Here is a 15,546-nt window from a genome sequence, read left to right on the forward strand (position 1 = left end):
TATGAACGTTACACCCCTGTTTGATTCCATACGCATTTAACATGTGTTCTAAGTCCCTCATAAAACAAGTACATCACATTTGATTATGAACGTTACACCCCTGTTTGATTCCATACGCATTTAACATGTGTGCTAAGTCCCTCATAAAACAAGTACATCACATTTTTCTTCATGTCATTTGGACTAGGGTTGTCACAAGCGTAATTGAGTTAAGTTGGTGGGCACTAAGTTAGGAGACACATAGATTGGCATGCCCCCACCTAATTAATGTGTACCAAACAAGTGACTTTTTAAAACGCACTAGGTCTTAATCTTGAAAAGAGGTGACACAACACAACTGTGGCCCGACACAACACACAACGGAGACCTTAGTGTGAAGGCCAAATTACTTCAAAGTTATTGAGATATGGTGAATTAACCTTGGTGGGGGGTTGATTAAGGAAGAGTTTTTTAAAGAATAGTTGATACCGAAATTACAATTTTCTCGTGTGTGTGTACTTTGTGTGTGTGTGTGTGTGCGCGCACGCGTGTGTGCATAGGAGAGAATTCCACAAAAAAAAAAAAGTGTGTGCATAGGAGAGATTGAGAATATAAGTTTTCTCTTTTGTGTGCATAGGAGAGATTGAGAATATAAGTTTTCTCTTTTGCGTGTAGGTGCACGCGTGTTTGTGTGTGTACATGTGTGTTGGGGGGGGGGGGGGATGAGAGGAAATGAGAATATATTATTATTTGATTGAAATTATATGCATGTGGCGTTAGTAGTAAGGAGACCTTGATTTTTATATGCATGTGGCCTTAGTAGTAGTAAGGAGACCTTGATTTTTATCACGCGAGCGGCGTGCTCGACCACCGGCCTCTCCACCAACAAGCGGTTGCCAGGTGTGGCCTCCAAGCGGGAGGTACCAAACCAAAGTCATGCATATTGAATAAAGATCTCCCAAAAAGAAAGACCAGTACACATTTTTTAAAAAAAAATTGGACTTTTCTTTGGGGGTTGAGAAAATCGAATCTAAATGAACGTGGCTGGACGCGCTTTCTCCCTCATTATTATTCCACTAAAATTCGAATTATCAAATTATTTTTTGATAATTCTCGTCCCCCTTTTGTCAAAATTAATCTATCTCGACATCCTTACAATAATAATACAGTCAATCAACTATTTTTTTTTACCAAATAGTCAATCAACTATTGCCGACTACATCCTTAGAATTTTATTTATATTGCCGGCTACCAGCACATTGAATTCGTACGCCAGCTTGCAGAGAATTGGTCATTAACTTCTAGATTTCAAATTGGAAGGCATTTCAGTCTGATCATTTCCATTGCGCAAGTATTACTTGAGATCTCAAAATTTACCCTGTAATTGCTTCCTTATTAAGGCTTCTGTTGTAGAGGTGTGAGGCTAATTATTGGTTTTTTTGGGGGATTTAATTTGCATACCAATCTTGAATCACGATGAACATTGGGCGTTATTAGCGATAAGCTCACAGATTCATTGCAGAGATCCGAGGGAGATTAGACATGCGGATGCGCTTGTCGATTCATTAATCACAAGCTTGGATGTCTCTGGTGTTCACAGCCATAGCGGTAGGGCGCTCTCTGGTGTTGGAAGTCGCCTGCAGGCTTCCCCTTTTCAACCTGCACTGCCGATACTGTCTAGCTCGCGACCGTTGGGATAAGCAATTCGCCAAGCTCGACATAGATTGAGAGATTTTCAAGCCACAAAGATCTGGCCTTTCTAATAACCACAAATTCCGACAAGATTTTTCCAAGTCTTGAGCGCGTATATATTTTGCCGAAAGGGGTTCAATTTGCGGTCCCGCGCTAATCCCGCCCTTAATCTGCCCTAGTCTACCCTAAATTAACTCCAATCAACGCAGGTTGCCCTTGCTTGCCCTAATTCAAACCTGAGTTAGTGCTAAACCTGCTGATTATTGCTAGGTTTAACGCACTGAAGCCGCCCAGCCCATCACCGCGGAATGGATTCCACTCATGGGCAAGCCCTAGCCTCTCCAGATTTCAAGTCTGCATCGCTGTTGCCATCCCGCGAGGAGAGCAGGAGCCATGGCACTGTGTGCAGCATCAAAGACAGGATACCCACATACGCCAAGGAGCTTATCGCAGGAGGGGCTGCAGGCGGTTTCGCAAAGACGGTGGTTGCACCCCTTGAGCGCACCAAGATCCTCTACCAGGTGAGAGAGTCGTGGTTGGTCGAATTGATTCTTGCTTCTGCACAAGGACGCTCCTTCATTGCTAATCTAATCCTTGCAGGCTTTGCTTAATCTACTTCTTATGGGCCTGGCCTTGCCTTGTTAAAGAAGTCCTTTTTTGGGCGTGGCTTTGTCTGAGCTAATGGGTATTTTCAATCATAAATTTTATGGGCATTGCACTGCGACCCTAACGCAGTCCAAGCGATAAGCTGGAGGACAAGCTGATGGCCATAAGAGAATACACCATTCTATAAAGTAAAAAGCAATGCATTTAGAACGGATAATGTCCATGAAATCTAAGGTTACAGCAGACAATGTGTTCGAGTGGCTCGACACACACAGCACCTCGAGCCACTCAGGACCGCTCGCTCCGGTGCCAGTGAACAATACAAAGTATGTCAGCTCTCCTAGTATAAAATGGACATCAGAATGGTGTATTCTCTTATGGACATTATCTGTTCTAATGCATTGCTTTTTACTTTATAGAATGGTGTTTTCTCTCATGGATATCAGTAAAAAGCTTATGAGCATGGTCCATTTTACACACCAGTCCCCACCCATCCGATGGGCAGGGACTTGGACAGGGGTGATTGCCTGTCCTATCTGTACAGGCAGCGAAATATTCCAAATTACAGCGGGGACGGGGAGTTACTCTTTGGCATTGCCTGTTGTGCACCTATTGTCTCTGTTGTAGTTATGGACACTGTCTTTTTTATCTTATGGGCATATACATATAACTAGTAGACATTTTCTTCACCCTTGTGTCTAGACTGTTTCGATTTTTCCTGTTATTTCATGTGGTGGGTTTCACATGTTCAAATCTGTCCAACCTCTGAAATAGGTTTTCTTGTGTGCATGTAGACCCAGTATGCAACGTTTCGATCCTTAGGTGTGATGCAATCGCTACACTTGATATATAAAAAGGAGGGACTTCTTGGCTTCTACAAGTGAGTTTCTCATGATGTGATGAGGGCTACCAGATGCTCACATGCTTACCATCTTCTGATACCATTTTGGATGTACCTCTTTGCAGAGGAAATGGAGCTAGCGTGATCAGAGTAGTGCCGTATGCGGCTTTGCATTTCATGACTTATGAACAGTATCGAAGATGGATCGTTGATCATTATCCCACCTGGGCTCCTCCGGGTGCCGTGGTGGACTTGCTTGCTGGGTCTTTGGCTGGAGGGACTGCTGTTTTATGCACTTACCCATTAGATCTGGCTCGAACCATGCTGGCATACCAGGTCAGTACTAGACCTGGATTTATCAAGCCTATTGGCATTTCGAACTCTCCACCAAAGTCGTGAAGTTTTTCTCTGACCTAGTGGAGCAGGGGCTCTTTTACTATGTTCTGGTCTTGTCTGCACAATTTGCTTTTATATTTTAAGGTTTCAAATTTTGTTTTGCAGGTGAGGGATGCAACAACTGGGATTGTGGCTTACAAAGGCATTGGAGATGTGTTTTCCAAGGTTGTGAAGGAAAGTGGATTCAGAGGCATGTACCGTGGAATCGGTGAGTGATTCGTGCTAACTCTTTCCATCTAGAGTGGTGCATTGGCCCAAGGTTTTGACAGTTCTTTTTAATGTAAGGATTGGGTCACATGGTATCCCTTGTTGGATTGGCAGGTCCCACTCTATATGGGATGCTACCTTATGCTGGACTCAAATTCTATGTTTATGAAAGGCTGAAAGGCTCGTTGTCAGAAGGCCGTCAAAGCTCCGTGCCCGAGAAGCTTGCATGCGGAGCTGTGGCAGGGATATTAGCGCAAACCTTCACTTATCCTCTAGACGTTATCAGGCGACAAATGCAAGTAAGCTTTTAGTATTTATGGGCATCTCCTCTCGTGTTGATGAGAATTCCGCTCACTTCTTTTTATTACAGAGTTACGATTGTGGTTCAGTCTTTGTTGGCTGTTGGATTGACATTGCGGGTTTATCAGGTGCAGGCTATAGGGCGCTCTAACCAGGGTTACAGCAGCACAGTTGATGGGCTTGTTTCTGTAGCCCGCACGCATGGGGTGAGGCAGCTGTTTGCTGGTCTGAGCATCAATTACATCAAGGTAAGGGCTAGGTCCATGTGAAAATGAAAAAAGCATGCACGTGCACTCTTGTGCGTGACTTTCCGCATTTAAGGTGGATGTGTTTAGTGTGACCAAAGAATGGTGGTGGTTTGTTGCATGTGAACTTACCATGTGAGGTTGTTTGACCTTTCATATCCTGATGATTGAAACTAAGCAGCCCCATTGTACTACCTTCTGCTAAAACATGGGCATGTGTGCAGTTGGTGCCTTCGGTGGCTATCGGCTTTGCCACGTACGATGGTTTGAAGAGCTGGTTGAGGGTTCCTCCTCGAGAGAGAGAGCAGAGAAAATCCATCACATGAATTCTAATATTCGGCAATAACAGAGGCATTCTTTTGGCAATCCTTCAATGCAGAGCTTGAAATGCTATTGAAAATGGACTGCTTTGTTATGGTTTCAAAGCGGACCAGTTGCGGGCAAGGGATTCTGCTCAATTCACATTCTATTATTCTTATCTTGCATGTGGAAAAAAACTAGTGAGAGAAATCATTGTGTAGAGGTCAGTCTGCCCCAACCATTCATTATTACAATTTTTGGAAAGCGTGAAATAAACACCCAAAAATGTTGTTTTTTTAATATACTAATTAATTAATTAAGCAGCGCGCATGTGCTAAGTATCGATTTAGCATCAAATATCCGCGTGACCATATACACGGTCTCTCTGACGAGCCAGTAGGTCGTGGGAGGCACAGTACGTCGCCTTCCTCCTCTCGCAGAGCAGCCGCACACAATACCAGCAGTTTATGAAGCACCCTGTGTTTGCAGCTGAGGCGCGATAGGGGGCCGGTTTTTGTTTGCTGCTTAGGGGGAGAAGATGAGTGCGAACGGCGGGCAGTACTTATACTAACTAGTCTCTCTCCTTACAGGCAGGCAAGAGTATGCGTGCATATGCATAAACACACACACCCCTCCTCTTCATGTCAATAAATCACGTCTCTATTTTGATTGTTTGGATGGCTTATAGAGCCATCCCCAATTTATAAAGTCTATTTGACAAATTCTAGTTATGTACCATCATAACCACTCTAAATGGTTGGCATGTTTTTGGTGGTGAGTTTTAAAGCATTCACATATTTTCAAATATATGACTGGCACATTGTTGCATTAATAATATCCTCGCTCGATCCCTTTGTCACACACACACACATACAAATACATCCAAGTCTTCTCTCACTTTCTCTCTCTCTCTCTCTATTTATATATATATATGTATGTCACACACACACACATACAAATATATCCAAGTCTTCTCTCTCTTTCTCTCTCTTTCTCTCTCTATTATATATATATATATATATATATATGTATGTATGTATATTCACACATACATGTGTTTTTACTTACCTTGTATGCATGCACGCATGCACACATATGTATGTATGTATGTATGTACACACATACATACAAACTCTTATATATACATATATATATGTATGTATGTATATACATACATATAATTTTATAGATACATACAAAAAAAAACTCATAGAATTATTGAGAAATTTAAAGTTAGATCATATACATGTACATGTATAAGTTTGTGTGTAGGGATGTTTATTCTTATGTATGTATATGTTTATATGTATTTGTGTGTATTTGTATGTGTGTATATGTATGTACACATTTAAATTTGATTTTTATGCATAGAAAGATGCATAAAGAAATTTTTTTATTACAAAAGAGTTATATGCATAGAAAGATGCATAAAGAAAATTTTTTAATTATAAAAGTGTTATTCTTATTAAAATTGATTTTTTTGTATGGAAAGATTCATAAAAGAATTTTTTTTATTACAAAAGAGTTATTCTTATTAAATTTGATTTTTATGCATAGAAAGATGCATAAAGAAATTTTTTTATTACAAAAGTGTTATTTTTATTAAAATTGATTTTTATGCATAGAAAGATGTATAAAAGAATTTTTTATTATAAAAGTGTTATTCTTATTAAATTTGATTTTTATAAAGATATTTTTTTATTATAAAAGCGTTATTCTTATAAAAATTAATTTTTATATATAAATAGATACATAAAGAAAATTTTTTTATTTTAGAAGTGATATTCTTATTAATTTTGATTTTATGCATAAATAGATGCATAAAAGGATTTTTTATAAAAGTGTTATTCTCATTGAAGTTGATTTTTATGCATAAATAGATACATAAAGAATTTTTATATCAAAATCAGAATTCTCTTAAATTTTATGTTTAAATTTTATGAGTATTTGATAAATGAATAATTAAATATTTTAAGAGAAATTTCTATCGTCTTATATTCACACGGATTGTAAAAAAAAAAATTCAGGAAATCTATCGAGATCGAAATATTTAGATAAATGATAAATTTGTTAATTCAGTAAAATATGTACTGAATTATCAAACCTTTTCAAGAAAGATAAATCAGAAAAAATCTTATCTAACTCGACCGTCAATCAAACTATGACCAAGACCAAACTCTTTCGTCAGTTTCGAGGAAAGAAGGTGTGATCAGTTTAGAAAAATACACTCAAAACTCACGCCAAATATGAAACTAAGTTTGAGACCCTTCAAATTGATCTGTGGATCAAGGTTACAGAATTCGAGGAATTCTGGTGTGAAATTTAGAATTTCGATCAAGAAGTTTTGGGGATACTAATTCAAGAAATACTCCTTATATTCAAAAGAAAATCAAACTGAAAATTTGCATAGAAACCCTGTTTTATTAAATGTGAATGTGTATGTGAAGAATGGATGTGAATGTGTATGGATGTGTATGTGAAGAATGGATGTGAATGTGTATGTGAAAATGGATGTGAATGTGTGTGAAGAATGGATGTGAATGAGTGTGAAAGAATGGATGTGGATGTGTATGTGAAAGAATGTGATGTGATGTAAAGAGATGTAACGTGACATGAATATATGTGGATGTGAAGTGATAGATATAAATGTATGGATAGATGTGAGTAGTCGTACATGTGAACGATTGAATAGATATGGATGAATGAGATGAGATGTGTATGAATGACATATGATGTGGATAGAAGTGATGTGATATGATGTGGATAGAAGTGATGTGATATAATGTGGATAGAATGTATATAATGGGATGGTTATGAGAATGAATGTGGTGGATATGAATGAATGAATGTGGTGGATATGAATGAATGTGATGTGATGGATGTAAATGAATGTGATGTGATGGGATGAAAATGGATATAAATGGATGTGATGTGATGGATTTGAATAGATGTGATGTGATGGATGTGAATAGATGTGATGTGATGTGAATCGGGATGTGAATGAATGAGATGTCATGTCATGTGAATCGGGATGTGAGTAAATGAGATGTGAAATTCAAGGGCAGTGTCTACCTTTTTATAACTCAATCTGGTGTTTAAGAGATGATTACAACAGATTTATCAGCATAAAATCATCAGAAATTACATTAAATCAAGGGTAACCAATTTGTACGGAATGGTTGGAGTATCAAACCATCTTCGAATTGCAATCTGAAGTTATAGGGCTGTATCAGACACCTAATGGTTAATTTGAACCCTCAATTGTACCAAAATACAGTGATTAGCATTGATTAATAACTAATTAGTAAATCAATCCTCTGTTTTATGTGTAAAAAACAGAGTATGCGAGGAGCCCAGATCTGAGACCTTAGAGTTCAAATGAGCTCAAATCCTTTCAAGGCCATCAATAGCAATTAGTCTAGTAGAGGATTAAGCCAAGAAATACAAGATTTGACTAAACATTGAATGCTTAATCTGTGTTTTATCAAAGTCACCTACAGATTTGACGAAGAGCTTGGATCTCACTGTAGACTTGATCAAATCAAATTCTGACTTCACCAGCTTGTAGAGCATGCTTGAAAACCCCCAGGGCTAAGAGGAATTAGACCCATTTGATTTGGAGCAGCAAAAATGTCAAAAATTCACCTTAAAAAATGGCACCTCTTCATTCGCGATTTTTTGCAATTTGCGTTGGGCGGTTTGCGCTTCTGATTAGCTTGGCTAGAGCATAAGTGAGTTAGCTATGTTCGGCTAGAAGGGTTTGGGCTAATTTTGAGCCTACAAGGAGAGGGAGCTCCTCCACTGGCTGGGGGTACAGAAAGCTTCTTGAAAATAACTAAAAAAATTGATTATTTCTTAATTATCTACTAATTCTAATTAACTAATTATCTACTAATCCTAATTAACTAGATAATGGGCTCATAAACATGATGTATTCTAGGCTAGGCTCTGATACGATGATGAAAAACAGGTAGAGGGAGAGGAGACACACACACAAGAGCAAACCCTAATGTATATTGCAAACCCTAACCATAGAGGGAAGCCATCTCCATTCTCACACAATGCATAAAGCCATAATCCATAACACACAACACACTCTATGTGTTGTGTCCACACACAGCTAACCCTAGCTAATGTCCACACACTTTTGCTCCTGTGTGTGTGTCTCCTCTCCCTCTACCTGTTTTTCATCATGGTATCAGAGCCTGGTGCTCTCTATTAGGGTTTATGAGTGAGTGAGAGAAGAGAGGGAAGAAGCTGTGAAGAAAAGCTGTGAAGCTTGCCATTGATGCTGTGAAGCTTGGAGAACACCGATTTCTATCAGATCTGAGAGCTTGGCCTACCGGGTAAGGACTAAACACCCTTGAGCGAATTGCAGGTGATTCAAGCACAAACAAGGCAAATCAGGGTTGCCCAAAGCAAAAGAAAATTCTGGTTTTTTACAAGCTTTCCATTAGAGCTTGGAAGCGGTGATGTATTGTGAAAATGGATGCAAATCTGGTAAAGAAACATGTATCTGGCAAATGGGAATGTATTGGCAACTCATGTGCAAGCCCTACAATAAATTTGGAGCAAGTATGATGCATTTGAGTGAAAAATTACTATTTTTGAAGCTCTCACAAAACAGAGAAAAGAGGTCAATTTTTGATGAAATTAGAGCTAGTATTTTGCAAGAATCAATCAATTGATGGATTGTGTACATGCCTTGGAGTGTTAGGCAACTAAATATGCTCTCAATTGACACTACAATCAACCCAAATTTCCTAAGGAGCAAGCGGCGCAGCCAGATATGCAGAAACAGAGCACTTCTTCACATTTTTGTTAAGTGGAGGCCACAAATCAAGTGTTGTGTTTGATAAATTCCAAAATTGACTTAGCAATTGTGTGGTACATACACTTGAGAAGGAAGCTACATGTTTGGTTGAAGCAATTATGCATTATGGAGCTGGAAATGAGCTGATTAAACAGGCTGTCTACTGTGATTAGTGAAACAAAGGGTGATTAATCGACTAATTACTCTCATCTTAAACAATTGGTCTAATTTCTTTTACATGGAGTTAGTGGACATCATTGCTAAGCTAATGAATGCCTGGTCTCCCAATTTGGACAAGCATTGAAGAAATTAGAGCAATTCTACTACTGGTTTTTCTGGTTTTTCTCAAAACAGAGAAGGGGGTTTGAAAAATTTGGTATGTACGCACCTTGGTTGGTGTTGATATGCAACATTGAGCTTGTTTAGGTGTCAATGCAAGTTATCCACACTTGATTGAACCACTACATTGCAATTTGAAGCCTTGGAAAGCGCGCCAAAACAGGGTACCTTGGACTGCATATGCCAGTTCATTTTGGATGCAATCAGTTTGGTTTTCTACATCAAAAGTGAAGTTTGTTGACTACTTTGGAGTATCTGGAACACTCATTAGAGTGTGGTTGAGCTGAGGAAGGCTCGTTTACAGATTTGAACATGTGTGGAAGGTGCATTTGCATTGAGCAAATATGTCAGATAATCCAGTACAAATTGTGGGTGAAAAGTTGGATAGGAAGAACTTCCAGGCATGAAAGTACAAGATCAAAAGCTTTCTGAGGGGAAAAGGTTTTTGGAACCTTATTACAGGTGCCGAGCCAGAGCCGGAATGTTGAAATATACAAGTGAATAGGGTGTGTGCGGGAACAAGCCCTTGGCTAGAGGCTGTAAAAGAGAGTCTGTAAATGTGAGAGAACCTGTGAAAAGGTGAGAAGAATCTACTGGGAGAGAATAAAGGGTAGCATGAGAAGATTTAGGAAGTGTGGAGATATTCTGGGAGAGGTGGAGAGAATCAAGCAAAAGAGGTGGAGTGAATCAAGGAGAAATCAGTGGGATTAGATGCTTGGATATAAACACTATAAATTGAGGCATTGGCCTAATGAGAATTTACTGGTTTTTGATCATCCATGCCTACATTAAGCTATTAGTTAATTGCTCACACTAATTATCATCTAATCACTTTGTTAATGATGTTGATTCTAGAATTTGATCCACCATAGCTCATCACATTGCTATAATTTTAACATGGTATCAGAGCCAAGCCTAGAATCCATCAATTTGTGAGCCCATTATCTTGCTAATCACTTGGCTAATTAGGATTAGTAGCTAATTAATATTTTTTCCTCTTTTTTAACTAACCTCTGCAGGAGCTCTTTCTCCCTTTACACATAACCATTGCCCAAGCCTTTTTAGGTACTCATACTAGACTCAAGGGCCTACACACAGCCCAAAGCAATTGAACTAATTCAGCGGCAGCAGCATGATTTGCAGGCACCGTTTTTTGGAGGAAATCTGAGTTTTCTAATTCATCAAATCAAATGGGTCTAATTCCTCATAGCCCCGGGGGTTTTCAAGCATGCTCTACAAGCTAGTGAAGTCAGAATTTGATTTTATCAAGTCTACAGTGAGATCCAAGCTCTTCATCAAATCTGCACAGCAGCAGGTGACTTTGGTAAAACAGAGATTAAGCATTCAATGTTTAGTCGAATCTTGTGTTTCTTGGCGGCTTAATCCTCTACTAGACTAATTGCTATTGATGGCCTTGAAAGGATTTGAGCTCATTTGAACTCTAAGGCCTCAGATCTGGACTCTCCGCATACTCTATTTTCTGCACACAAAATAAAGGATTAATTTGCTAATCAATGATTAATCAGTACTAATCACTATATTTTGGTACAATTAAGGGTTCAAATTAACCATTAGGTATCTGATACAGATCCCTATAACTTCAGATTGAAATTCAGAGATGGTTTGATACTCCAACCATTCCGTACAAATTGGTTACCCTTGATTTAATATAATTTCTGGTAAAATTATACTGATAAATTTGTGGTAATCATCATTTTACATTTAATCCTTGGTTGATGCCTGCAAATCACTCAAATTCAAGATTATTCATAGCCAGAGTTGTATTTGGGAATGTGCATAAGAATGAATGCTATATACATTATGTATTGGGGCACATTACATCAGTGTAAAAATGGAATCAGACACTGTCCTTGTCCAGAATAAGGCAAGAGGTAAGACCTCCCACACAGACTTGGGTTTGCATTGCATAATGATACAAGATAAACATCAAAAGCCTAAAAGAACTGTCAACAAAACATTTAAACATGTTGCTCACATGGAGCAAGAAGAACTGACGGAGCTCATGGCCCCAGCCATGAAAGAAGAAGATCTCTTTCCAAGAAGATCTCTTTCCAAGAGGAAGATCCACACCAAGAAGAAGAGCTAAAGGAAGCATTGAAGGAAGACATGGATGCGTGAAGAGAAGCTGCCAACAACAAGAAGAGTGAAAGAAGAGGAAGACACGGACGCATGAAGAGAAGGTGCCACGACAAGAAGACTGAAGACAAGAGAAGATGTGAGGAGCCAAAGAGTGAGGAGCCATGTGAAAATCTCTGAGAGAGAGAGAGAGAGAGACCCCACAACCTAATGTAACCTGCTCCAACAGAGTAAAACCACCTCTGAGCCACCAATGATGTAGGCCACGTGGTAGATGTATGTGTGAGCACTTTAGTCAAGGTCGCAGCAGGCGGGCGGGCACTTTAGTCAAGGTCGCAGCACAGCGGGCGGGCACTTATAGTAGCCTTGGACACATAGAGAGAGAGAGTGTCAAGGACTATGAGTTTAGGGACTTGAGGCACTGGTCGCGGACTATCAAGTAAGAGAGAAATTTGGTATAGGGTCCAGGTGTGCTAAGTTCACTTGAGGGGAGGTGTGCTAGGCACTGGTCGTGGACTATCAAGTAAGAGAGAAACTTGGTATAGGGTCCAGGTGTGCTAGGAGTATTCACTTGAGGGGAGGTGTGCTAGGAGTATTCACTTGAGGGGAGGTGTTAAAATATACAAGTGAATAGGGTGTGTGTGGGAACAAGCCCTTGGCTAGAGGCTGTAAAAGAGAATCTGTAAATGTGAGAGAACCTGTGAAAAGGTGAGAAGAATCTACTGGGAGAGAATAAAGGGTAGCATGAGAAGATTTAGGAAGTGTGGAGATATTCTGGGAGGTGGAGAGAATCAAGCAAAAGAGGTGGGGAGAAGCAAAAGAGGTGGAGTGAATCAAGGAGAAATCAGTAGGATTAGATGCTTGGATGTAAACACTATAAATTGAGGTATTGGCCTAATGAGAATTTGCTGGTTTTTTATTATCCATGCCTACATTAAGCTATTAGTTAATTGCTGGTTTTTGATTATCCATGCCTACATTAAGCTATTAGACTAATTACGTCTTAATTATCATCTAATCACTTTGTTAATGATATTGATTCTAGCATTTGATCATCTAATCACTTTGTTAATGATGTTGATTCTAGCATTTAATCCACCATAGCTCATCACATTGTTGTAATTTTAACAACCTCTAAGAGGGAACTCAACACATTCACCTAAAGGATGAGCAATCGATCTGTCATAGGGCACTTACCAATGCTTCGAGCTTGAGTCCCTTAAGGCCTCCAAGCTCGCTTATTAAGCTCCAACCTCCAAGCTCCACCACCACGCTATCACCATAGAGTCAGTCGCACCGTCGCGCATAAGGCAATCACTCTCTCTCACACTCTCTCACACAAGAATAAAAGAGGAACAATGCTAGAATGCTCTCTCTCTCTCTCTATCTCTCTCAAGGCACAAGGGAGAGCTCTCTATAGCACAAAGGGGATTGTGTCTTTTCAATATGAGAAAATGCCTTATATACATTTGGCCCTTATTCACATTTGGGTGCCCAAAACTTACTAGGCCTTGGGTGGCCAATATCTCATAATGTACAACTTTTATAGTGTCATTTCATGACACTTATTAATGTCCTCAATTGGAGGATCATGTTTGTTAATCCAAAATGGGATTAACAATCACCACACTGTCTAAGCATGTGATGCCTAGCTTATACAATTGACGTGCTATCGATTTTGGTAAGGTGCTGCCAACTTGATAAGTTGGCAGCACCTTGATAAGTTTTCACATCTTATACTTATTTAATAGCTTGTTCTGCGGATATCTATAGGCAAGATATTTGAACATTTTCTCACTCCATTCCAATACCATATCTAGTTTGAATAACGTAGCATATGACAACCCATCAATACAACTATGGGGTAAGTTCTCCATTAGGTATTCTTGACATGTGATCTATGCGCGCCAATACATATTATGAACCTTTTCTTACTATGTTGATAATAAAGTCAAACTCCATCAATAAAAACTCTAATATGAGTTTCACCTTGCTGTCATTAGTGGAAATCCCATTCTTGGACATTATGTGCCCCAACGTCACTCCATCCTTTACCTAAAATTAGCATTTCAAAGGATTTAAAGATATACGATATAATCGGCACCTTTCAAACACTTCTCTCTTGCAAGCTAAATGCTCTATCCATTGCAAAAATGCACATAGAGATCATCAATGGACACTTCTAACCACTTTTGCAAGTAATCCTTGAAAGCTATAATCATTAACCTCTAAAATGTTACAGGAGCATTGCTCAGTCTGAAAAGCATGACCTTATATGCGAAGGTTTTCCATGTAGTTGGTGAAAGCTATTTTGTGTTAGTCTTCTAGGGCAATAGACATTTGATTATATCATGAGAAGCCATTTAGGAAGCTTTAAGCTTGCAACTCTTTCCAAAATGTGCTCTGTGTATGTGGAAATGAGTAGTGATTCGAGTAGTCGCATTCACTTTCTTAAAATCAACACATATGCGAAGCTTTCCATTTTTCTTTGATACAATCATAATTGGTGACACCCAATCAATGTGCTCAATCTCGTAAATCCACAACAATGGACTATCAATTTCCTCCTTTACTGAGTATTCCGGATTCATTTGATAAGGACATTGATTGAGTGGCCTTGAGCCTTCCATGATAGGGACATTGATTGAGTGGCTGTGAGCCTTCCATGATAGGGATGGTGTGCTGAAACACCGACAACATGTCCTTCATGTCCTTGTAGTTCCAAGCGAAGTAGTTAAACTCTTTCAAAAGAGTAATAAGTTACGCTTCCTCTTGCAAGGTTACATCCGTGGCAATAAAGACTTGCTTGGGATCTTCACCAGGCCCAGGCTATGCGATATCTACCTCCTTCACCTCCACAAGTCCATCAAATGAGACCCCTATTTGTTCACCGTGTGAGCATTGCACTGTTAGGTGAACCACCTTCCTTTCATTGACAACAAAGGTTTTGAAATGATTGGGAATATTTCATAAGTCCGGCTCCTCCTCATTCTCCTCCTTTCTTGCCAATGCCCTTTTTACTTCTGTTTAAAATCTTTTGTAACAAGTTCGGTTCCTCCTCATTCTCCTCCTTGTTTGCCAATGCTCTTTTTACTTCCATTTAGCTTTAGTCAATGCTTTGTTTCTTTCTACTCTTGTGAGCTTGGGGGATTCTTGGTTCACTATTGGTTCTACAGGTGTTTGTAACATTATGTGGCTTAACTCTTCACCCCAACTCTTAGAGAATTCCTCATGAATTTCTGTGACTTGGACATATCTTAGCCATTGAGAATCCATGGTTTTCCTTCTAAGCATATCACTGCAGTTAGTACGATAATGCTTCTTTTCCATCCATCTTTAGAACTTCAACTGTCACGTAGGCTGTAATGCCTGTGACCGACAGCAGACTGGATGGCCATGTCCGGGGTTCAGTGGGAGAGGACGCCCATGCGGAGTCATGGGCGGCCAGGCTAGTGTGGACGGCAGGCCACACACTATATAGCCTGGGGGATGAGGGGCAATCCTCATTCTTCCTCTATGGCTGGGTGGTGAGCCAGAGGCTGTCCCCTCTCGTGGTAACGCCCGTATAGTGGCGTTACGGATCTCTAACAATGGTTTCAGAGCATGGTTCGAGGGGATCGTGAGAGTCCGCGCGTGAACGGGGGACCGGAGCCCACTCAATGGTTTTCATCCACAATCTTCTCACCCTTATCTCCACAAGGGAGTGTGGAGGGAGGCGGCCAAGATTTTGA

At 39.7% G+C, this 15,546-nt stretch overlaps 1 protein-coding gene across 1 annotated transcript; it reads left to right on the forward strand.

Moving 5' to 3' along the window:
- Positions 1-1,175: 1,175 nt before the first annotated feature.
- On the forward strand, positions 1,176-4,832 carry LOC147632973 (mitochondrial carrier protein CoAc1-like). The gene is made up of 7 exons (XM_086805973.1): positions 1,176-2,192; positions 3,072-3,157; positions 3,244-3,454; positions 3,620-3,722; positions 3,836-4,020; positions 4,150-4,269; positions 4,491-4,832. Exons 1-7 carry the CDS (start codon positions 1,980-1,982, stop codon positions 4,590-4,592), a joined length of 1,020 nt encoding a protein of 339 aa, XP_086662099.1. The 5' UTR covers positions 1,176-1,979; the 3' UTR covers positions 4,593-4,832.
- Positions 4,833-15,546: the final 10,714 nt, after the last annotated feature.

The sequence above is a fragment of the Cibotium barometz genome, chromosome 12 (assembly GCF_041138505.1).
Source record: "Cibotium barometz isolate CiBa-2024 chromosome 12, ASM4113850v1, whole genome shotgun sequence".
In the NCBI taxonomy this organism is placed as follows: Eukaryota; Viridiplantae; Streptophyta; class Polypodiopsida; order Cyatheales; family Cibotiaceae; genus Cibotium; species Cibotium barometz.

Excerpts from the sequence above, each read along its gene's own strand:
- LOC147632973 (XM_086805973.1), top strand. The coding sequence starts at position 1,980 with ATGGATTCCACTCATGGGCAAGCCCTAGCCTCTCCAGATTTCAAGTCT. Across the intron at positions 2,193-3,071 it reads GCACCAAGATCCTCTACCAG|ACCCAGTATGCAACGTTTCG; the intron begins GTGAGAGAGTCG and ends GTGTGCATGTAG. Across the intron at positions 4,270-4,490 it reads TGAGCATCAATTACATCAAG|TTGGTGCCTTCGGTGGCTAT; the intron begins GTAAGGGCTAGG and ends GCATGTGTGCAG.